Raw genomic sequence first — 17442 nt, 5'->3', positions numbered from 1 at the left:
TGATTATGTGATATACAACCATAGAAGCCACAACAAAACGGTTAGTTGAACAGGGTAAGAAGTTACCTTCAAAACGAGACATAGTAGACCAAATTTACTTACTGGAAGCCACAATAAATGGTTTTTATTTTTTTTTTTTAAACACTTATGGAAGCCACAAGAAACAATTTAGCAGGCCTAATACATTTCTTGTCACATTTGCACTGATTTATTGGTGAATTTGATATAGAACCATGTCTAATCCGACTAGTTAAATTGGTAATGTATTTTTCAATTGAACATATGAATGTAAGGTAAGACTTCAGGCTGATTCTTCTCACTTAAGATACATAAATAAAGTAAAAACGGTAGATAAAAGCTGGCATATCACCATATTCAACAACTCAAACAAGAAACAACCAAGCAAATTGAAGGTTGTCGATAGCATACAAACCATATGCTTTATTCAACTATCATTGTCTAGTTCAGTATTCTGAGAGCAGAATGCATTCAATACAAGAAACACCATATGTAGTTGGCATACGTGTTAAGATTAACAATGAACAAAAACAATAAAACAAAACTAGAAAATGGGTATGAGCATAAGTGTTCATTCCAATATGACAAAGTAATATAGGTACGTGCCAAGAAATGTAAGCAATCCTAGAAAGGTATTATTATACATAACCATTTAAGAGCATGTTTCATCCTAAATTACCTATTGTGATTCTCGAAACGAGTCTGGAACGGCGCCAAAAACCTGGGTGATCAACGATTATTTATATGGTTGAGCAGCACACATATTTAGCTATCTCCGAAGGGGTGTTATCCAGGTCCAATTCATTCAGCTCGCTATTTATGAATCCAATTAAGTCATGAACTTCCCTGATAATCAGTGCTGTGCCCATTGAATCTCTTTGATGTTGATACCTTCCTTCACCATTTCATAAAGTGGACTCATCTCCCTCAACTTCTCCACCTGCTTAACCGTGAGTTCAACCGCCCTATCAATTTCCTTCTCTGTGGTGAACCTCCCAATCCCAAACCTAATGGAAGTGTGAGCCATGTCCTCATCCACACCCAATGCTCTCAACACATAAGAAGGCTCCAAGCTTGCACTGGTACAGGCACTGCCACTAGATACAGCAACCTCCTTCAACCCCATAAGAAGACTCTCCCCTTCAACATAAGCGAAGGACAAGTTCAAATTCCCAGCATAGCGCCTCTCCATGCTTCCATTCACCACAACCCCATCAATCCTGTCTCTAATCCCATTAAGCAACCGCTCCTGCAACATGGAAATCCTACTCTCATCATACTGCATCTCCTTCATTGCCAACTCACAAGCTGCACCCATCCCCACGGCCAAAGGGGTAGGCACAGTCCCACTCCTGATCCCTCTCTCTTGTCCACCACCGTTCATCTGAGGCTCGACACGAATCCTTGGCCGCCTCCTAAGATACAAAGCCCCAACACCTTTAGGTCCATAAATCTTATGTCCACTCAGAGACATCAAACTCACATTCCACTTTTCAACATCAATAGGAATCTTCCCCAAAGCCTGAGCTGCATCAGTGTGAAAAGGAACATTGAATTCCTTGCAAATCTTCCCAATTTCCTCAACAGGTTGAACCACCCCAATCTCGTTATTGACAGCCATCACAGAAACAAGACCGGTATCAGGCCTAATAGCAGCCCTAAGCTTCTCCAAATCAACCAAACCATCAGACTCAACGGGAAGATAAGTGACATCAAAACCCTCCTGCTGAAGGTGGCGGCAAGAATCAAGAACACACTTGTGCTCCGTCTGGGTGGTAATCACATGCTTCTTCTTCTCCCTGTAGAAATGCATCACACCCTTAATGGAGATGTTGTTGGATTCAGTTGCCCCTGAGGTAAACACTATTTCTTTGGGGGAAGCGCCTATAAGGGCCGCAACCTGAGAACGTGCTCGCTCAACAGCCTCATCGGATTCCCAACCGTAGAAGTGTGTTCGAGAGTGAGGGTTTCCGTAGCGAGAAAGGAAGAAGGGGAGCATGGCGTCCAGCACGCGAGGGTCCACCGGTGAGGTCGCTTGCACGTCCAGGTAAAGCGGTCTACCGGAGATTTTCACCCCTTTCATCGTGATTCCCGCGGCGTCTTCATAGGGTTGGGGCGAGTCCGCCGCCGCTGCTGTCGCAGTTGAAAGCGGTTGGCGGCGGAAGAGGATGCGGGCGGATCTTGTGAGGTGGTGACGGAGATTAGAAGCAAGTAGCTTCGAGGTCATTGGATCGGTGAGTCTGAACGTACCTTGCTTACTGGTTTGGTAAAGAAAGAGAGAGAATTTGAAAGGGAAATAGATAGAAACTGAGCAGCGATAAACCTAATTCAGGATTTTGCTTTCAAGGAGGAACAAATGCCCATCATCTCTATCAAACAGTAGCTTGCACCGCTCACAGGCGCGTTGCACATACAACTCCCAAGCCGCGTATTTATTGATAATTGTTGAATATTCTTTATTTTTATTTAAACTATAATATTATATTTTTCTAAACACATTTAACTATTTAAGTTCACTTAAATATAATTATTTGTCCACATATTTAATTTTATTGTATGTATTTTTATTTATTAATATAATAATTATTTAAAATATTGTATATAATTAAAATATTAAAAATAATAAAAATATTTTAATATAAATAAAATATTAAATTTATACTATAATTTATTTTCAAAAATATAACGTTACTACATCATTATCCTAGTGTTATCCTTCGAACTTTTTAATTTTAATATGGGTAGAGAATTGATGTATAGAATTATGAAAGTATATGATATTTTATTAGGATATGAGGATTGCGTAAGATAAATCAGACCTTCTGATTGAAAATACTAAAAATTCTAGGTCCTATTTTTATACTGATAGAAAATTCTAAATTCAATTTATAAATCTTGAGTCCAATCTGTGTATCTATGAAATTCTGCTTCCATTCAATTTGTGTCTTTTTCTCTCTAATAAAATCAAACAGTTCAATTTCTTTTCACTAAAACAAAAAATTAAATACTATCACAACTGTATATATCTTTCCAATACTCTATAACTCAACATAACTCAGGTTACAACCTCGTATAAAAGAAAATTAGCCGTTATCCTTCCTAGTAGTTGATGGGGCGAGAGCAAAATTGAAGAAAAGGTGTGTGAGCGTATGACTTGAACTCTCAGATATGAAGTCTGAGATACACGCGCACATTCCTAACTTTGGGGAATCTGACGGTGGTAGGGTTTTATGGTAAGGTTTATGAGAAGCCACGTGTTTGGTTTTATTCCACCATGGGTTTTTTTCACGTAGTGCTTAAATTAAATTAAATGGCGGTGCTCCTAACATTTTCAAAAGACGGCGTCGTTTTACCTTTTTCATTTTCTCTCTATTTTTGAGTTTTGATGGACTACTTTTGAAGTTAGTGGGAAAAACAGTTAAAAATAAACTATACTAGTTTCAACTTGCAAGGCTATATATAAATAAATGAGTGTGAGGCCTTGTTGCCATTGCCATTACCGTCTCTGCAAATAGATCTTGTCCACACTACATCGGTATCAGATCCAAAAGCATTCAATTCATCTGAGGGAAACTCCAAAAGCCTCTTTCTTATAGGTAAGTATGTGTCTCTGTCTTTCTGTGATTTATTATGGTTTCTGTTGTTATTGTGAAGCTTCTTCAGTTTGCCATTTCTTTTCCATAAACAAGTTTAGATCTCTGTGAATGTCTCAATTCAATGTTCATATATACTGCTGTATTATGATTTCTCGAACTGAGTTGGCTCCTCAATAAGCATATGCTGCTCTTTCCATTGTTCTCTGCTACTGATTTCAGATTTGAACTTTAAATCATGAACTGATATATCCAATTGTTACACTGGTAAATGTTCTAACCTCGCGTATGTGATCTTGATTTTGGTAATAAAATATCTTTTTTACATGTAAGCCTAAGGTATTTGTAGTTGTAGATCGGCCAGCATACTATATTCTAAATGTGAATCTTTTAATTTGTTGTTACTCTTGGTTCGTTCTAATCAGTTATTTATCTTCAACTCTGATCAGGCTTCCGAGAAAATATTAAAGAAGGTGAAATTTGGAGGCTCGTCATTCAGGACTATTCGGCATGTTCAGGTCATCTCAGAGGAGCCCGAGATCCAAGGGCTTCAAGGTGAAGCATGCTGTACAAATATGTGTTGTGCTAGCCCTTTGCATCTGGCTGGTTTATCAATTCGGACCCAGCCACCACAAGGAAGCATCTATTAGCACTGAGGTTGTCAAGTTAGGGAGGAAGGACCTCACCCCTAATGTGGAGCAACCTTCTGTTGTAGATGCAAGGCATAGAGAGGAAGAGGATGAAGAAATCAAGCATGAAGAGCAAAAAAAACCAGATGATGTTAATGGTGTGGAAGATGAAAGCATGAAGCAGAATAACAATGAAGATAATTTTGAGCACGCACAGGATTCAGCAGATCAAGGGACTGAAGAGAGATCCGAAAATGCTATGATGGAAAAGGGAAATGAGGATCATGACGATAAGGTAAACAAGGAGAGTGATACTGAAACGAAGGAGAGTGAGGGTAACAAAACTGAGGGGGAGGACAAAGAAAATAGAGAGAACAATGAGCAAGAGAAAGAAGAGAACAAAACTGAAGGGGAGGACAAAGAAAGGGGAGAGAAGAGTGAGGAAAAGAATCAACAAGAGAATGAAGATAATAAAACTGAGGCGGAGGACAAAGAAAATGGAGGGAAAAGTGAGGAAAAGAATCAGCAAGGGAATGAAGATAGCAAAACTGAGGCGGAGGACCAAGTAAATGCAGAGAAAAGTGAGGAAAAGAATCAGCAAGAGAGCAACGATAACAAAACTGAGGGAGAGGGCAAAGAAAGTGGAGAGAAGAATGAGGAACAGAATCAACAAGGAAATGAAGAGACAAAGACAGACAATAAGGAGAATGAAGATACCAACCAAGACAGAAGTGAAGCTAAAGAACAGGGGGAGCAAAATGGAGAGAAAGATAGCAAAGAAGAAGACAAGCAGGAAAGCAAAGCAACAGAAAATGAAAAAGAGAATGAAAAGATTGAGGAGGTGGCTTCATCTGAAGGTAGGCTGCAAGATGGGGATATTGCCTCCACTGCTGAAAACAAAGAAAACAATGAGTCAGTCCCAAATGTAACAGAATCAGTGAATGACTCTACTGTTACAACAACCAACCAAGAAAACAGTAGGGAGAATCAGGATGAGACAGAAAAGGCTGAGACAGAAAATGATTCACAGAAGAGTTCCAATACTGCTGGGTCAGATGAGCAGCAGCAGAATAATCCCTCAGGAGACAATGCAAACACCGAGGTGGAGGAAACCAGCCAGACGAAAACCGAAGATTCTAAGTCAGATGCGTCAAGGCAACAAGCTGATTCCGCTTCAACAGATTCATCAGGAACTCATGAGACCAATGCGGCTAACGGCGAATACAAGGACACCTCCGGAAGTTCTGCTGAGGGTGAAAACCACGGCAACAATTCCAGTCAAGAAGGGGTAACTGTGAACAAAGATGCTGGCCAAAACCAAGAGGTTCAGCTTACTTCCACTGATGCTTCATCCGAAGAGAAGAAGGATGAATCCTCCAGGTCAGAGAATAGCGCAGAGTCCGGGGAGAATGACAACACCAGTTCTGCTCACACCAACACAAACGGTGACGACGGAAGTGCTAATGATGACACAAATGCTAACCAAACCAACTCCTCCGAACAGAACAAAGAGGGATCAACAAATTCCGAAAGTAGTAACAATGCTGGGCAGAATAACTCAGATGGCAATGAAAACGGAGGTGATAGTCATGATGTGCCAGTAAATACTTCTGATTCTTCCAGTTCTGAGAAGAAAGACGCATCCTCTGAGAATAATAGTGCTGACGGAATCAAGGTTGAGAATGAAAACAATGTTGAGGAGAAGAAGAGTGAAAATGAAGAAGGAACTCAACAGGAATCAGGGGAATCACAAAAAGAGAAAGGTGAGTCAGCAAACACAGATGATCATGGCAACTCTCAGCAGAATGATCAAGGCAACTCTGATTCTTCAAACTCTCAGAGCGCGGCATAGATATGGGAACCATTCCAGGAACAAATACAGAAAATAAGGGAGGTATGATGTCACTGCTGCAAAAAGGTAATTTAAATAAATGAATTGTATCCTCTCCTTTCTTGTAATCCTAGTAATTCTTTTGATTTCCTTACGTGACCAATATGTATCAAATTTTTGTTTTCTATATTTGATCATTGCTAATTGCAATTTGCATTGGCAAGATTGTCCACAGAAGATATCAATTTGCTTTATTTCTGCTGCTTTAAAATATGTAGTCTATGAGTATGAACTCATTCAGCCCTTTTCACCTTACAAAAAGGAAACACTAAACAACATTCTTATCTCACGAGGCATTGGTATTACTATTACTAGACAGCGATCTTAAACCCGGAGTAACAACAACCAGTGACTTTATGAATGGGTCCGAGCCTAATTGGTATTGAAGACTAGCACATAACAACTAGCAAGATATTATCTCTAAGTAGAACAAAAAAGATGTGACAGGATTTTTCTTTCAACTTAATCTTTTTCACTTGAAAATTAAACCAAACATACCCGAATTTGATTGTAAAGACCACTTAATAGCTTATACAGTTGGCCTTTCACTACCTTGATGCCTACTCGGCAGCTAACATAACATAAAACGACAATTTAGCTATAATAGCTAATGCAGGCTAAAACGGCAAGTCGCTTTCTCAACATCTTATACTTTCACGAAGAAAATTCATTTGGGCAATGTTCCGGTCAGAGTTTTTATAAATTTTTTTTGTTATATCATTTACATTATATTTTAAGTACTTCCAAAATATTAACAGATTCATTGAAGAAGCTAAAATTGAGGCAGAATGAATTGACCAAGTATTGAGAGAAAAAGTACAAAGCATGGTACCCGTTTTATTATGTTTCAATTTCAACAAATTAAACCAAACAAATTGAATTAAATAAGAAAAACCATATAGTCAAGTGCTAGTTGTAGATAACAGTTCCATAAAATAATACGAAACTACCATCATCAGTGTTTTCCTTGAAACGTTGACAAAGGAAATAGGTTATTGCCTGCTGCCTCCAAATACCTCACTCAGTTATCAAAATCCAATAATCGAATGCTCCTCCTAGTGGTGGTCCTTAACCTCGAAAAGCCCATTTGGACCTGTTTATCACAGAAGAATCACTTCTACAATAAGAAACTATAGATAATTGAATGATCCTATTCTATTGTTCAAAACATCACATGCACACAACTGGCTAAACTTCAATCAACGGTAACAAAAGCATAAAAGTGTACCGAAAGGCATTGAAACATGATGATCTCTCAAAGTTCCATATGTCAATCACATCTAAATCTAAGTGAATAATAATATGATAACTTCGACTTATATTCAATTTGAAGACTCAAATTGACCCCAAAAATTGCAATTGACTCAATTTAGTCTCCAAAATTTACAATAGTAACTCACGTTAGTCCTTGAGCTGATTTCTGTAAATGGCGTGTTGATTTTGCATGTTAACTTGTTAAGATTTGGACTCCTCACTTAGATTCTATGTGACTAAGACCTACTAGACCTCCTAGAAGTTTGATTGGCTCCACAACATCCTTGTGAAGACGAAAATAACAAGTTCAATTTAAAAATTTTGTGGCTTTGGATGCAACAATCAAGGTTTTGAAACTCTGATAAATCTTGATCACATAGAACCTGGGTGAGAAATCCAAATCACAACAAATTAATGTACCAAATCAACACCATTAACGGAGATTAGCTCAAGGCTTAATGTGAGTTACAATTATAACTTTCGAGGTCCAATTTGAGTCCATTGAAATTTTAAGAGTCAAATTAAATCCGATTTCAAATTTCAGTGGTCAAATTGAGTATTAACTCGATAACTTCACATTATTATATGCAGCTTTCTTCTTTGCTCTACATCTGATTGAGAAGGCTGCTTTTACGTTTCATGAATATTAAATTTCTTAAAAGAAGAGCTACAATTTTATGATAAAAAGGAAAGACTTTTTGCAGAAGTTGCTGAACAAAGTCCAATTGCCAAAATTAAACAATTCCAAATTCCAATAAATGATTTTGGCGGAAGTTGCTTAGAGAACATATATACATAGACACACGGATTAAAGCATTCTATGAGAGAGATATACCCCATGGAAATTCCTTGTTGCGGATATGCAAATATGGGTATGGCTGCATAAGAAAAGAGAATAAAGAAATTAGAGATAGAAAGAAATGGATATTCTTATGATGAATGTGTTAAAACAAATTTGAGATGTAACTAACAAGCTAATAAAAACAAATAATAGAATGCAGTAAACGTAAATTTTCAGACAAACCATACACAGACTTTGACCTAAAATTGAGATTTATTATAATCATCATAGATAAGAAAACGTCTTTATCCTTCAAAAACTTAAACTCCTAGACCATAAGCCGTCTTGATTTTCAATCTTATGGTCAATTTCTTAATAGAAAGTAGAACTCAATAAGAAACACAAATATCCCCCTTTTGGATTTTAGTATAATGAAACAATATGATCATGGTATGTCGTATAATTTCAGAGGGTGACTGAACTCATGCCAAATTGAACTTAACACTGATAAAAAAACAGGTAATAACATGTGATGAGTGGAAAGCAAAAACTTACAGGAGGTTCTTCATGGTGCGGGTGGCCTTTTGAAAGAATATAAAAAGCTAAACCTGAGCATGTAGCCATGCCTAGATACGTAATCTTCTCCCACTTGGCCGTCTCATCTGAAACAAATCACAGCAGAAAAATAATAACCAAAGCAAATCATTTTAACGAAAAAAGAAAATATAATTCATAGAAATTATTCATGAGAGCTAAATTGGATTTGGACTGAAAACTATATAATATTGTGCCTATTTTGTAAGGTGAGTGTTACATTGATTCTACAGTCTAAAATGTTATTATATAAAAGCACGTTGAAGTTAGGTTAGCTTCAGTATCGAATTCAGCAACAGAATAAATACAATGTAATTTCCACAAGGAGAGTAAATAAAATGTTCTGGCGATCCAGATTTGAGAGAAAAAGGAGATGCATGCAGAAACTAAAACCGGACGCACGAGAAGATTACAGGAACGTATAAACAAGCCAATCTTATTGTTGAGAGAGAGAGAGAGAACAAACATGCATCATCGTGATGAGGAGAAGAAGCGAAGTTTCGCTTGGGAGGGGGTGTGGCACGAGGGCTTCCTCGTAAGGCAGTTCTAAGAGTGGACCGCGCGAGGGTGCTTGCCATTGCTCAATCAATGCCAATGTTACCGAAACAGAAATCTTGTTATGCGTTTTAAACTTGTCAGTAATGGAGGCCGTATGAACAGGGAAAGCCCTGTAAATATGGACAAAGTTTCAGAGCAGAATACGTCAAATAAGGATTGCATTTTTATCTTATCGTTATAAACATTTTCGATTTTGTTTTTTTAATTTTTAAGTTAAATTTTAGTTTATTAAAAATAATTCCTGTATCTACTTACATCATTTCCTAATCTCAATGCCTTCTTTGAGAGAGGAAAAAAAAAGTAAAATTTAAATTTTGAGAAAAATTTTAATATACAGTATATCTAATATTCTAATGACAGTGAAAATAATTATTTTTTATATTAATTGTTTAAATAATTATCTAAAAAATATGATTACTTAATTGTGTAAAACATTTTATAGTGTTAATACATTAAAATTAAACTCCATATATATATATATATATATATATATATATATATATATATAAAGTCTAAAAGTTTTATTAGAAAGTAACATAGGTGCATCTTGATTCTTGGGAAGGGAGGTAAAACACTTGAACTTCTAACACATAATCGAAGCTGCTTCATCGCAGGATCAACACACTGTGCAACGCATGATTTAGCAATCACAAAATAGACAACAATTTTAGCTAAGAGCCACATTCAAATCATTAGAGTTTAGTACTGGAACAGACCAAGCCCAATAAATTGGACAACTAAGTAAACAAGAGCATACAAAGATTAAAAGACAAAGGTAACAAAACAAGACTCCATTGAGAAAAGAAATTAATTGAACTTCAAATTCCAAATCAATAGTCCTCTCCATCTTCTCCTTCATCGTCTTCTGCAGCCTCTGCACCAACCTCCTCATAGTCCTTCTCAAGAGCAGCAAGATCTTCACGAGCCTCAGAGAACTCACCCTCCTCCATCCCCTCACCAACGTACCAGTGAACAAAGGCCCTCTTCGCATACATAAGATCAAATTTGTGGTCAATGCGGGAGAAAACCTCAGCAACACTGGTGGAGTTTGAGATCATGCAAACAGCCCTCTGCACCTTGGCAAGATCACCTCCTGGAACAACAGTTGGAGGTTGATAGTTGATTCCGCACTTGAATCCAGTGGGACACCAGTCAACAAATTGAATAGTGCGCTTGGTCTTAATAGTTGCCACAGCTGCATTGACATCTTTAGGCACCACATCACCTCTGTACATGAGACAGCAAGCCATATATTTTCCATGGCGTGGATCACACTTTGCCATCATAGAAGATGGCTCGAATGCACTATTGGTGATTTCTGCAACTGATAGCTGCTCATGGTATGCCTTCTCCGCTGAAATCACAGGTGCGTATGATGAAAGCATAAAGTGGATCCTGGGGTATGGAACCAAATTAGTTTGGAATTCAGTAACATCCACATTCAAGGCACCATCAAACCTCAAAGAAGCAGTCAGTGATGATATCACCTGAAAATATTATTAATATAAAGAGAAAGTCAGAGTATGATCTCATTTAAATAACCAATTAAGCGGAATTTCTTCAAATGTGTTAACAACATCATACTTGAGAAACTAGGCGATTAAGGTTTGTGTAGGTTGGTCGTTCAATGTCAAGAGAACGCCTGCAAATATCATAGATTGCTTCGTTGTCAAGCAGCACAGCAACATCAGTATGCTCCAAAAGGGAATGGGTTGAAAGGACACTGTTGTAGGGCTCAACAACAGATGTCGAAACCTGTGGGGAGGGATACACAGTGAAACCAAGCTTGGACTTCTTGCCATAGTCCACTGAAAGCCTCTCTAGAAGAAGGGATCCAAGACCTGAACCTGTACCGCCACCCACAGCATTCATCACAAGGAAACCTTGGAGACCAGTGCAGTTGTCTGCAAGCTTTCTGATACGGTCCAAGCACAGATCAACAATCTCTTTCCCAACTGAATTTAAAAAGACAATGGTATTAGCATGAAACTAGATTTAAATACAGAAAATGCACAGGTTGTTGAGGCATTACTGGTATAGTGGCCACGAGCAAAGTTGTTTGCTGCATCCTCCTTTCCGCTAATGAGCTGCTCAGGATGGAACAGTTGGCGGTATGTGCCAGTCCTCACTTCATCAATGACAGTGGGCTCAAGATCTACAAAAACTGCACGAGGTACATGCTTTCCAGCTCCAGTTTCGCTGAAGAAGGTGTTGAAAGCATCATCACCTCCCCCAACAGTCTTATCACTCGGCATCTGGCCATCAGGCTAAAAGACCACAAAAGAAAAATGATCAAGATCCAATTAATTTAAAAGAAAACATGAGGATAGAAATTAATTGTTCCCAGTATTCAAAGAAAAACAATGCTGATAGAATCTTCGTGTTAGCACGGCACGTGGAGACCAAGTGACTAACTATACAACCACTCATATTCTAATTGAAGAATGTTAACAAGCTATGGATGTTTTATTTATTTAGATCAAAGTGGATCCAGATCCACTACATTTTTGTCAATAACCAATACATAATTCATTGATATAGTAAAGGCAATACTCTTGTACTCCTAAGTAGAGCAATATTTCAAAAAATTGTGGCAAACGTAGCAGAAATCCAGGCCTTGTTAAATTTACATTCCAGATCTATCTACTAAAAACAGCACTACTAAACGCATTATTTGAGAAACAAAATTATATACTCTAGATCTACACTGTAAAGTTAGTTATACTCGGCAAGATTAAAGAAGATTCAAATGTCTTAAATCTTGACTTGAAGTTTGAAAGATCTAGATGGAAGAAAGAAACAAATGACAGCAAATGTTGAAGATCCAGCGATCGACGCAAAATACAGTGAAAGTAAACCCATAGCGATCTATGAACTATGAAGTAAGGAAGCAAAAGACAAAAACAGTGAAGGAAAATGGTGGTATGGTTATGGAGGAAAATACCTGAATGCCGTGTTCGAGGCAGTAGAGCTCCCAGCAAGCATTTCCGACCTGGATACCGGCCTGACCAATGTGGATCGAAATGCACTCTCTCATTTTCACAGTTGAATCACACAACGAATAAGGAGATCTAAATCTAAATCTAAGTCGAAGGGAGAAGAAGAAGAGCGGCGTGTATTAAGACGCCTCTCTGTTGCTGAAAGTGTGCTTGAGGCTCTTGGGGTTCTCTCTTTTTATATAGCGGTTGGGGAAGAGTGCCGTCCCTGTGACTGTGAGGCATATTTTCATTTTAAAATAATTTAACCGCGGTTAACGTTTTTTGAATTTCTTCTCATTACACCGGGGTTACCTTTGTGCCGCTAGCACTGACCCAAGTTTATATTGGGCTGCTTTTGCTGCTTTGCCATCTGACCATTACATTACACTTTACAGGTTGTTCTACACACTGAATATTTTCTTTTCTTTTTCTTCTTTTGTTGTTTTTTTTTAACTTCATTAATTAAAAAAAAATTTCAAGACACAATAAGTTTAGTAATAGTGTAATACAATGCAATATAAAGTATATATACAGACTAAGAATGTGTACAGAGATATTACTATCTAGACAAATATTTAAATACAGATAATATTTTATCTTGGTAAATAGATTTAAAAGTTGTCTAACATATTAAACAACAAATGCACTGTGAAAATAAAAATTATCATATTCTTGTTTGTAAACTTTGCCAAAATTCGGATGAAACTTTAAAATTAGTCTCAATAATCTGTGTGTGTTTGTATATCATTAAGTGGTAAGAAACATTTAATAAAAATTCTTTTCCAGAATTTTAGTATGTTTGACAATTTTTGTTCAAATAAAAATAAAAAATATTGAAAATAAAAAAACATATTTTTAAACAAATTTATAATTACCATTTTTTAAAATTTTTTATTCTAGAGAAAATTATTTTAACATAATAAACAAATAAATATTTTATATTATTATGTCTAAATATAATTGATAAATACAAAAATATTTTTATATAAGATATCAAAATATCAAATTATTTGTATTTTCTAAAAAAGATTTTAAAAATTCACTTAAAAAAATATTTGGTTAGAAGTCGCTTTACCAAAAAATATCACATGGTAACGATTATTAATAAAAAAAATCAACATAACATTATCACATCTTTAATTTTTTTATTATTTACAAAATAAAATGTGCAACCAATAAGAAATCAATAACAAAGATGTAAACATGACGATATATGATACTAATTTTTAACATAAAACAGTTCTCTATCTTTTTTTTATTATTTAACATAAGAATATCGCAAATTTTTTTATGGTAGTGGAAAAGGTGTTTTCCCACGAAATAGTGTGCTTTTATGGCTCATTAATTTAGATATGCTATGCGTGTGTGTTATGCATTGATACGAATGATGGAGTGTTATACATAGATGTGGGACAGTTTTTGACTGAAATATAGGACAAAAAATCAGATCATTCAAATTCTGTGTCAAAAAAAATTGGGATACCAAATCGGATAGTTCGAATTATTAGGGAGAAAAAATTTAAAATTTATGATTAACTAATCGGACTGTCTAATTAGTTTTTTTATTATTAAAGGAAAATGGACCTTCCGATTAGGTTTTTTTATTTTTTATTTTTTATAAAAGAAAAACGGACCTTTTGATTAGATTTTTTTATTTTTTATTTTATAAAAGAAAAACAGACCCTTTGAGTTGGTATAAAAAAATATTTTTTTGAATATGTGAAGCGTAATCGCTGGTCCGAGTAAAGTATAATATGTTTTTTAACGATTATATAAGTGTGGGTAGCTCGTATTGTAACGATAAAAGTGTTTCTTCTTCAGTTCATCGTCTTCTTCTTTCAGGAACTCCGTTTATCTTTCTCTCTTCTTTCAGACGAAGGAAAATAATGAGAGTTTGAAGTTTATTCATATGAGTGAAAAAAAATGGATGATGGAGTCTTACTGAAAGTATATTATTTCGGTCAGATTTTGTTAGAAACAGTTGAAGGAGTGAAATTTATTTGTGAAAATCCATTAGATATTGTTATTCCATTCACAATCTCATTTGAGGAACTAAAAGGTGTGATTTGTGAGAAGATAGAATCTGGGTTGTCTAGAAGAATATCATGTATTTTATACAGGTATCCCATACCTGTATTTGGTGGATTCGTTCAATTTCAAATGAAATATGTAACAGATGAAGCGAGCATGTAAGAGATGTTTTCAATGTACATTGAAAGTCGCGGTCATATATCGTTCATTGAGGTGTATGTTCAATTCGAACCGTCTGAAGCCGATCGAAATATTGAACGGGAAGATTACAACAGCGATAGTGAGGAAGAGTTCGAAAGCAATTACGAAGTTGTTGGTCCTGATGGAGACGAATACCAAGGTGACGGCACTGTGGCACCAAATGAAGCTGACGTGGCAAATGCACTCGAAAACGAACATCCGTTTGAGGAGCCGTCTTTCATGCAAGTTTTGGACTTGGAAGCCATGCATGCTCCGAAATTTTCAGAGTATATGAATGCATGTACGTAATTGCCTATAGATATAAACGAAGGATTAAAATTTTATAATAATTTATATTGATCGATGTGAACAAATAGTTACGTGACAAGAGATAATATACGCAGTTAGCATTTGTTTGTATGTTTGTTTAGTTAATAACATTATTTGTAGTTAGTTATTGATGAAGTTAAATAATAATTAGTGTTTACTATTTAGTATTTATTTATGTGCTTATGCTTTTAATTAGTGTTTATTAATTATACTAAGATTGATGTATTGTGGATTGATTTAATTTTAATTGCATTTATTAAATATTTGTGTATTAAATATTTATGCTACAGCTGTTGTCATGGCAGAAATTCCTGTTGTCGCAGATGGTGAATTTGCCGTGGGTATAGAATTCAGTTTTAGGGAAGCTGTTATTAGGGAGATAAAAGATTATACTATCCGAAGAGGTGTAGATTACCGGGTGTATAAGTCGGAGCCGCTGACATTTTATGCCAAGTGTACGCAGTATGGGTCAGGTTGTGATTGGCTTATCTTATCAGGGTTAGCAAGATCAGTAGAAAGTACTGTTGGGTTATAAGGAGGTATAATGGTAGTCACACTTGCACCAGAGCAACCATTTCTCAAGATCATTCGAAACTGGATTTGAACACAATTACAGAAGCAATAAAGCCGTTGGTTAAGGTTGATCCCTCGATAAAGGTGAAATCAGTTATTGCGGAAGTGTCGTCGAAGTTCAACTACACCGTCAGCTATCGAAAAGTATGGTTAGCTAAGCAAAAGTTAGTGGAAAAAATATTTGGAGGTTGGAAAGCATCGTACGAAACTTTGCCTATATGGTTTGAGGCCATGTGTCATAAGGAGCCATCAGCAGTTCTTCACTTTGAGACTATGCCTGCATATCAAGACGACGACTTGGTTATGGATATCCAGGTGTTGCATCGAGTCTTCTGGAGTTATTACCCCTGTATTAGAGCATTCAGACATTGTAAACCAGTTGTCCAAGTAGATGAGACTCACTTGTATGGAAAGTACAAGGGTTGTCTGTTGGTTTCAGTTTCACAGGATGGAAACAACAATATCGTCCCAATTGCATTTGCTATTGTGGAGGGAGAGACTTCTGATGCATGGCACTTTTTTCTGAGTAACCTGTGACAGCATGTAGTAACTCGGGATGGTGCGGAATTGATCTTTGACCAATACAAATTCATCAATGCAGCTGTGGCCCGCAGTAACAGAGCTTGGTCACCTCCCAGAGCTTTTCACATGTTTTGCATCAGGCATATAGAGTCGAATTTTTTGAAGAAGTTCAAGGCACCTTACCTACAGAAACTTGTCGTCAATATAGGTAACCTTGTTGTAATTTGAGGTTCATTTACACTGTTAATAATTTGTTTTGTAATTTGTCCTTTATTATTGCACAGGATATTTGAGGATAGTCTGCGAGTACGAATTGCGTTACCAACGTTTAAGAGAATGGGGCGAGGCTTACACAACCTGGCTAAACCGAATCTCCCGTGAACAGTATGCATTGGCATTCGACGGTGGTTACCGATAGGGTCACATGACTATGAACCTCGTGGAATGCATCAACTCAGTCTTGAATGGTGCACGCAATCTCCCCATCACTGCACTTGTGAAAGCAACTTTTTATAGACTCAACGAGTTGTTCACTCAAAAAAGAGCCGAGGCAGAGACTCGGATTACTGCCGGCCATGTTTTTTCTGAGCTTGTGACCTCCAGGTTGCATGCAAATCAACTTGCTTCAGGAAACATCCAGGTGAATTGCTTCGACAGGCAGAATGAGGTTTTTGAAGTGCGTGAGATGCCAAGTGGAGTGGAGTACGCTGTCAACCTCCGTCGACAACGATGTGACTGCAGTGAGTTTCAGGTAGACCGAATTCCTTGTAGACATGTGTTTGCATGTTGTGTAAATCAACAACTAGATTGGCAAGTTTATGTTCATGAGGTGTATAAGATGGACCAAGTTTGACGGATTTGTCGAGCCAAGTTTAGGCCACTCAGAAACCCTACTACATGGCCTGCTTACAACGGGTCTCGATTCGTACCGAATCCGTGCCTGAGACGAGTAACCAAAGGTCGTCCAAGGATGACGCGCTTCTTGAACGAGATGGACACGTGAATGTTACGTTGTCCTAGGATATGTAGGCAATGTGGGGCTGAGAGACACAGTCGTAGTAGATGCCGTCAAGCAGGTGGTGCAAGTGCTGGCAATAATGCTCAGTAGATTTATGTATTTCATGTTAATTCCAAGTACTCTATTTTATTTGAAATATTGTAACTGATATCAAACTACTATAAATTATGTTATTTGCTACATTGTAACTGATATCAAACCACTATATGCCATGTTCGATAGAAAACTACTCAATGATATGCATTGTGACAATACATAGAACATTTAAACGATACATGGAAACGTCTTCGATGAACTACACAGTAATAATACTAACTACACAAAAGCTACTTTCTCCTTGCCCACTTCATGTCGTCCACAAGATCCTTGCATTTATTGGAGATCCTTTTGAACACGGATGGAGTGTATCGATTAGCGCTATGACGTGGCGGATCAACCCTGAGCTTGTAGCCTTTCCCTGTTTCAGCTGGAGTTCATGCCTCACCTGTGTAC

At 37.0% G+C, this 17442-nt stretch overlaps 5 protein-coding genes across 5 annotated transcripts; 2 read left to right on the top strand and 3 right to left on the bottom strand.

Annotated features, from left to right (window-relative positions):
- Nucleotides 1-383: 383 nt before the first annotated feature.
- LOC130981623 (cysteine desulfurase, mitochondrial) lies at nt 384-2401 on the bottom strand. The gene has a single exon (XM_057905206.1). The coding sequence runs from the start codon at nt 2243-2245 to the stop codon at nt 872-874; it is 1374 nt and encodes a 457-aa protein (XP_057761189.1). The 5' UTR covers nt 2246-2401; the 3' UTR covers nt 384-871.
- A 997-nt stretch (nt 2402-3398) lies between these two features.
- Nucleotides 3399-6258, top strand: LOC130981779 (uncharacterized). The gene is made up of 2 exons (XM_057905481.1): nt 3399-3614; nt 4061-6258. Exon 2 carries the CDS (start codon nt 4122-4124, stop codon nt 6090-6092), a length of 1971 nt encoding a protein of 656 aa, XP_057761464.1. The 5' UTR covers nt 3399-3614; nt 4061-4121; the 3' UTR covers nt 6093-6258.
- Nucleotides 6259-6975: 717 nt separating this feature from the next.
- Nucleotides 6976-9397, bottom strand: LOC130979048 (cytochrome c oxidase subunit 6a, mitochondrial-like). The gene is made up of 4 exons (XM_057902396.1): nt 9227-9397; nt 8722-8828; nt 8221-8263; nt 6976-7224 (listed from the first exon to the last, which is right to left on the bottom strand). The coding sequence occupies exons 1-4, from the start codon at nt 9336-9338 to the stop codon at nt 7187-7189; spliced, it is 300 nt and encodes a 99-aa protein (XP_057758379.1). The 5' UTR covers nt 9339-9397; the 3' UTR covers nt 6976-7186.
- A 560-nt stretch (nt 9398-9957) lies between these two features.
- Nucleotides 9958-12522, bottom strand: LOC130982414 (tubulin alpha-2 chain-like). The gene is made up of 4 exons (XM_057906416.1): nt 12263-12522; nt 11351-11585; nt 10903-11273; nt 9958-10805 (listed from the first exon to the last, which is right to left on the bottom strand). Exons 1-4 carry the CDS (start codon nt 12353-12355, stop codon nt 10149-10151), a joined length of 1356 nt encoding a protein of 451 aa, XP_057762399.1. The 5' UTR covers nt 12356-12522; the 3' UTR covers nt 9958-10148.
- A 1970-nt stretch (nt 12523-14492) lies between these two features.
- LOC130980335 (uncharacterized) lies at nt 14493-16350 on the top strand. The gene is made up of 5 exons (XM_057904028.1): nt 14493-14808; nt 15128-15355; nt 15454-15936; nt 16012-16140; nt 16217-16350. The coding sequence occupies exons 1-5, from the start codon at nt 14493-14495 to the stop codon at nt 16348-16350; spliced, it is 1290 nt and encodes a 429-aa protein (XP_057760011.1).
- The last annotated feature ends 1092 nt before the right edge of the window (nt 16351-17442 follow it).

The sequence above is a fragment of the Arachis stenosperma genome, chromosome 5, assembly GCF_014773155.1.
Source record: "Arachis stenosperma cultivar V10309 chromosome 5, arast.V10309.gnm1.PFL2, whole genome shotgun sequence".
Classification (NCBI taxonomy): Eukaryota; Viridiplantae; Streptophyta; class Magnoliopsida; order Fabales; family Fabaceae; genus Arachis; species Arachis stenosperma.
The sequence above is the reverse complement of the archived record's forward strand: the minus strand, read 5'-3'. Positions and strand labels throughout refer to the sequence as shown.

Bases quoted from the DNA above. Each gene is read 5' to 3' on its own strand.
- LOC130981623 (XM_057905206.1), bottom strand. From the start codon at position 2,245: ATGACCTCGAAGCTACTTGCTTCTAATCTCCGTCACCACCTCACAAGA.
- LOC130981779 (XM_057905481.1), top strand. From the start codon at position 4,122: ATGTTCAGGTCATCTCAGAGGAGCCCGAGATCCAAGGGCTTCAAGGTG.
- LOC130979048 (XM_057902396.1), bottom strand. From the start codon at position 9,338: ATGGCAAGCACCCTCGCGCGGTCCACTCTTAGAACTGCCTTACGAGGA. The intron at 8,829-9,226 runs GTTTGTTCTCTC...GATTTGTTTCAG, and splicing joins TCCTCATCACGATGATGCAT to ATGAGACGGCCAAGTGGGAG. The intron at 7,225-8,220 runs GTATATCTCTCT...TGTGATAAACAG, and splicing joins CAACAAGGAATTTCCATGGG to GTCCAAATGGGCTTTTCGAG.
- LOC130982414 (XM_057906416.1), bottom strand. From the start codon at position 12,355: ATGAGAGAGTGCATTTCGATCCACATTGGTCAGGCCGGTATCCAGGTC. The intron at 11,586-12,262 runs GTATTTTCCTCC...GTGGTCTTTTAG, and splicing joins GCCTCGAACACGGCATTCAG to CCTGATGGCCAGATGCCGAG. The intron at 11,274-11,350 runs GTAATGCCTCAA...TTTTAAATTCAG, and splicing joins TGCTCGTGGCCACTATACCA to TTGGGAAAGAGATTGTTGAT.
- LOC130980335 (XM_057904028.1), top strand. From the start codon at position 14,493: ATGTTTTCAATGTACATTGAAAGTCGCGGTCATATATCGTTCATTGAG. The intron at 15,356-15,453 runs GTACTGTTGGGT...ACACAATTACAG, and splicing joins GTTAGCAAGATCAGTAGAAA to AAGCAATAAAGCCGTTGGTT. The intron at 15,937-16,011 runs GTAACCTGTGAC...TCATCAATGCAG, and splicing joins TGCATGGCACTTTTTTCTGA to CTGTGGCCCGCAGTAACAGA.